This window comes from Cyprinodon variegatus, unplaced genomic scaffold, assembly GCF_000732505.1.
Source record: "Cyprinodon variegatus isolate N-32 unplaced genomic scaffold, C_variegatus-1.0 Scaffold618, whole genome shotgun sequence".
Taxonomy (NCBI): domain Eukaryota; kingdom Metazoa; phylum Chordata; class Actinopteri; order Cyprinodontiformes; family Cyprinodontidae; genus Cyprinodon; species Cyprinodon variegatus.
In genome coordinates, this window is record NW_015151071.1 from 200,065 (window position 1) to 205,541 (window position 5,477).

General features: G+C 41.4%; 1 protein-coding gene across 7 annotated transcripts in view; it reads right to left on the reverse strand.

Annotated features, from left to right (window-relative positions):
* Nucleotides 1-5,477, reverse strand: part of ralgps2 (Ral GEF with PH domain and SH3 binding motif 2) — a 145,419-nt gene that overhangs the window by 60,119 nt on the left and 79,823 nt on the right. For all 7 annotated transcript variants that reach the window (XM_015392982.1, XM_015392985.1, XM_015392988.1 and 4 more), the window contains one exon: nt 1,062-1,151. In XM_015392982.1, the coding sequence (XP_015248468.1) occupies nt 1,062-1,151 (90 nt within the window). The remainder of the gene's footprint in view (nt 1-1,061; nt 1,152-5,477) is intronic.

Genomic DNA, 5,477 nt, shown 5'->3' on the forward strand with positions numbered 1-5,477 from the left:
CAGACGCAAAACATTTCAGAAACCGTATGTATCAAATACGATACATTTGGCATTATAGGGTTAAACCTGGGTTTGAATGGAGACTAAGCCATTCTAAAGCACATATCAAGGTGCTCATTTTTAGCCTGGATTGATATTTACTTTGGATTCTGTTCATGGTGGAGAATCCTGCTTCACAGCAGCAGGTTGAGCCAAACATCCTTTAAATGTGCAGCACGCCATTTCCCTTCTTCCAGCAGTCCACACTTTCTCTGCTCTCTTTTTCTCATGGTCTTCTCCTTCTTTCCCATCGCCCGGCTTGCCACAGGTTTGCCTGCTGTGTCTAAAAGTAGCAGCAGCAGCAACCCAGACTGACAGCTCATTGGATAATTTGGATCACGTGCAGCCTGGAGCCGGACACGCTGGTGGGCTTTACCGTATTAACAGGAGAAGAGGCGCAAGTGAAGTTAGTCACTGTCCTCGGACAACATGCGGTAATTTATAAATGTTTAAAGCCAGGTTTGGTCCGGATCCGGACCCCGGTCCGCTCATCTGTGACCTCTGCACTAAACCATCTATCAACTTTTATATATGTATGCATCCAACCACAGCAATACACCTCCATTTGTTTTTGTTTTTTATTTTCTAATAACTCCTACTTACTCCTTATTAAAGCCCAAGTGATACTTTTCTTTTTTTTAATCAAAGCCACACAAACTCAAACACAGCATGTTTGCACATGGAGCTGTTATCTGAGGTGCTACAGCAGCTTTAGCATGCTCATTCTGTTTAGTTATGACTTGTTGATCATTTAGCTCAGAGCGTAGTGTGTCTCAGTATAAATAGTGCTATTTTGATCCTTTGTATTAAACTTAGAGATCAGGAGAGTAGCTAATTATAGCCTTTATTAACTGTAAATGTAATTTTACAAAGTAAATGTCACTTTATGTCAACAAAAAGTTGCAATTCTAGCTCTTAATACTTTTCAGTTTGATAAAAGGATTTGGATAAACACATGGGAAACACTCAGCAAACCATCCATGTAAATTAAAGAATTGATGTCATAGGGGGGGCGTGTTTACCTTGGCAGTGCGTATGTATAGACTCAGCACTTCAGCTCTGATCTTCAGCGTTTGGGCGTGGAGGATCTCTCTTACCACCCAGAAACTCGTCTGGAAAAAAAAAAACACAACAGGTTTACTGGAATGAGCAACACTTAAAAAAAATCCCCCAAAAAGAGTTCAAGGAAACGATAAGAAGTTCTAGACTCCAAAGCAGAATAAGAATTTCAGATAAATTACAACAGGGATTGTTCTCCATCACTAGATCTCTCAATCTTTGAGCCAAAAGCTGCAATAAGCTATGACCTCACAGGACAGATCATAAACAGTTCTGCTCCATTTAGGTCAATAAGAAACCATCTCTGGATAAAAGGATCAGAATCAGTTGGCAGATCAGTTTCCACTGGTAGATATGACGCATCATAAGCCTGTGGGTAAAGGAGGTAAAAACGACATGTGTTTGTTCACAGGATTCAGCCAGACAGTGATGGATGTCGGAACTTTGTCTCTTTAGGGAAGCTGACAAATTTCTGGTAACACATACGCAGTTAAAGCAGTCAGCCAATCAATCTGGGCTAAAACCATCGGGGAACCTTTGGAAGAGGGTGAGCGAAGAGGGAGAGAGTTAAGTTCAGGACAGCAGTTGTCTGGACATTGTGTTCTGGAAAAATAAAACAAGCAGTTTCACAATTGTTGTGTCTTTTTCCAAGATGATCGTACTTTTAACCATGATAAATAATTAATTAAATCTCTCTTTTATATCCTTTTTTTAATACAAAAAATATATATATTTTTTCCATACAAATAAGATATGAACGAGTCCTTTTCTGTCAGTAACTTTCCATCAAAGTTGACAAACATCCCATGTGGGGTTCCCTGAGGCTCCGTCTTGGCGCCCGCCTATATTTTTATCTAAATGCTCTGCCATAGCTCAGGTTATAACAATAACTCAGGAGAGATTCCACTGCTCTATACTACAATGTCTCCAGGTGACAATGAACCTATCAGCTGCTCAGTAAACGCAGAAATCAGTGCACAGGTGTGCCAGAACTTTCTTAAGTTAAATAAAAGTAAGAACTGATGTCATTTTTGGACCAAAGCTGTAGAGATTGACTCAGACCGGGAACCTCCAGTCACAGAAAGACACTAAAAATTCTATAACATGCAGAACATTTCTAGGATTAAAGGACTCAATTCTCAGCAAGACCTGGAAAATACAATCACCGCAATGTTGTTACACACAGGTCTGCTTAAAAAGTCCATCCCACAGCTGCAGCTGATCTAGAAATCCTCATTAAAAACTACAAATTATTCTTATGCTAGCTCCCTGTTTCTCAGAGAACTGGGGTTCAGTTGAATGTAGTCACTCCTTCATAAAAGGTCTGGAAGAAAGGAGGGAAACAAACTCCGGTATGTTTAAACTGGAACAAGATCTAAAGCCCCTGTCACACCTCCACTATTTATCCAGCGTATGCCTGAAATCCCACAATCTTCTAAAACGCTGGCATACGCTGGATTTTCAAATAGAAGTCTGAACAAGTCCAGAGCGCATGTCCAACGACAGCCTAACTTATGCATAACACAAGGCAGCCTCATGCCTATGCCTCCTGAGAGGGGCAGCGATGTGCCCGGAGGCGCCCGGTCTGCATAAAAAGATTTATCTGATTTCAATATTAACCTAGCAGCTGTTTACCTCCTGCCAGAAAAAATAAATAAAAGTATAATGAAAGAGAAAGGAAGAAGGTTTGCAGTGGCAGCAGATTCAGCGCCATGTCTGCTGGGAAGTTTGCTGGTCGTAGGAGTGAACGCATCACTCCCCTTCTGGCTCACCCTATGATGGGGATGAAGCCTGGAGGAGAACTGATGGTTTCCTCCTGTGAACCCCCTTTATACCAAAACGCTGCCATTACGCCATTATACAGTAGCTGGAAGTTAGAAACACGTTCAGCGTTCAGATACGATGATATGCGTTGGAAATGCATGCTCAAACTTTCTTGACGTACTCGCCGTATGTCGACGTGAGCCAGCGTGTTTCACCATGCTCATGACTTTTGCCAGATTTTTCATACGTCAGGCATAAGCTGGTCTAAATCGTCAAAGTGTGACAGGGGCTTTAAGATGTGTTCGACTTCTCAGAATACCTGGACTGGATCCTTCAAGGACCATGACAGTATGGAGGCTGGAAGAGTTATGGCTATGGATTCAAACAGGTCCAGCTTTCTCCGGCTTTCACTGCCCGTACGTTCTGTCGCCTACCAACCGTGACGGTTCACACACAAAGCAGGCAAAGAATGGATGCCGAACTTCTCACTACTGTTCTGGGCGCTAGTTACATTTTTAAAGAGCTTCAGCAGCAGTTTTTCAGCAGCAAAGATAATGGGCGTTTCTCAATATGCGTTCTTGAGCGTTCTCGTGTGCTCGTGGCACGTCATCAGCCTCAGCCCGAGTACCGTTCCAATTCTCGAGAATGCCAGATCGAGAACGCATCAAATCCCCGGATGTTGTTCTCACCCTGCCCTCTTTATCGAGCATGCATCAGAGCAGACTTGTGCGTTCTTCAGACTGACCGCTTCCCCAGAATGCCCCGCGGCCGCAGCTTGATTCCAGACAGCGCTCACAGTGGTAAGTTAAACATTCCCTTTTCTGCTGCTGTTGTTCTTCAAAAGTACGTTTTGAAATCGTTTGAGGCGATAACATTATACATTTAAGCCTCCCTGTGTGGCCTGTTTACAGAGTTAGTGTGAAATTTTTAAAAAAGTCCGACGTTGAGCGGACCAGAGTGACCAGCAGACCTCCGAGGGTAACCGCAGCCAGGGCTAAATTTACCCCGTCTGTAGTGCACTTCTCTCGGTCTAGTTATGTGATAACTACCGCTCGTTCTGATGGCGGTTTTTTGCTGTTCGGTAATTTTTTTTAATGTTTTTTAAGCTTTAGAAATTAAAAATATTGTTTTCAAAATGTTTTGTGTAGGGAATAAATAGTTTTGACTGTTAAAGAAATGCTAAACAACGTTGCATGTGATGACGTCACGAGTACGCTTCGGTTCCAATAAACATACGTGCTTGTGTGCTCGCGTTCTTGTCAAGTCCGATCTTCCTGCATTCTCGCCAAGAACGGACTTGACGAGAACCCGAGTACGTACTCGCGTTCTCGTGAATTGAGAAACGCCCAATATTTCTAGTCCCAACACTGCAGAGCTACTGGAATCTGTCAGCCAAAGCCATTTACACAGGGACAGATAAAAACCAAACTGCCACATATCTGACTCAATAATCATTTAGAAAAAATATTTTCATTAATTTTAGACTAAACTATTGACATACTTGTATTTTATTAAACTGCAAGTACAAACTTTACCACTGTTTGGCACCAAGTACCGTTTTCCTCTGAGCACAGAGCAGCAGGCTTGCTAGGACTCGCAATGAATTGTGGGATACCAAAGGCTACGCCGAATAAACCAGACCCTACCTTCAAAACGGGCAAAAAGAAGGCTGGATGTGTCGGCCGCATAACGAGGAGTCCTCTAACTGAACAAAGCTCAGACACGACATATTTATGACATATTTGGACACCGAATCTGGCCTTTGGAGGACACAGCTGCTGAATTCAGACTCAGTATTAGTGAATTTTTATTTAGTATTCTATTCATATTATATTCATTCTATATTTTAATTTAGGTTGTGTATTTTATTATTTTAAAAGTATTAAATTACATTATGTTGATTTTATTACAATTAATCCCATCACAATATTCTATATATTAAAAAAAAAAATCAAAATTTGCAAAGTAATTGTTTTAACAATGTGTTCTGAATATTCTCAATCTAGCACTCCTATATAATTGACAGTTTATCCAAAATGAAAGTCAGTAATTTCCAGATAGCAAAGTGTGTAAAATGAGCTCAAATGAAAAAGAGCCACAGACAGAGAAAATTTCAAGCTCCAACAAGACAAACCTAAACTTCAATAGCGCTCATCCTTTCACTTCCTTCACCGTTTTATATTTTCCTGGTTTTGTACGTTCCAATGAGTAGGCGGCCAGCACAGGGACCCAGCTGTTAAATTGATCAGATATCTGGGCGGCTGAGAGCATTACAGAGCAGTTTCTCTGTGTGACCAGACTGATGTTTTAGCCTCTAACAGGGAACATGTGTGAAAGGTTAGATGTGAAATACACGCTGGCTCAGATGTACCGTATGTACCTACTAATGTTAACCATGGCGACAGGCAAGTAAAAAAATGGAAATCTCAGTTTTGGTTTTTATTGCCATTAGGAGATACCTGTGGTAGATTCTCTCACACACACTTTGTAGGACGGTGCCTCAGCTTCTATTAGGAGTCATGTACATGTTGTTGTTCAGGTGTTTACTGTTCATTAGTTGATTTAAGACAATTTGTGAATAAATATTAGGGATGCACGATATAATCGGCCCCCTA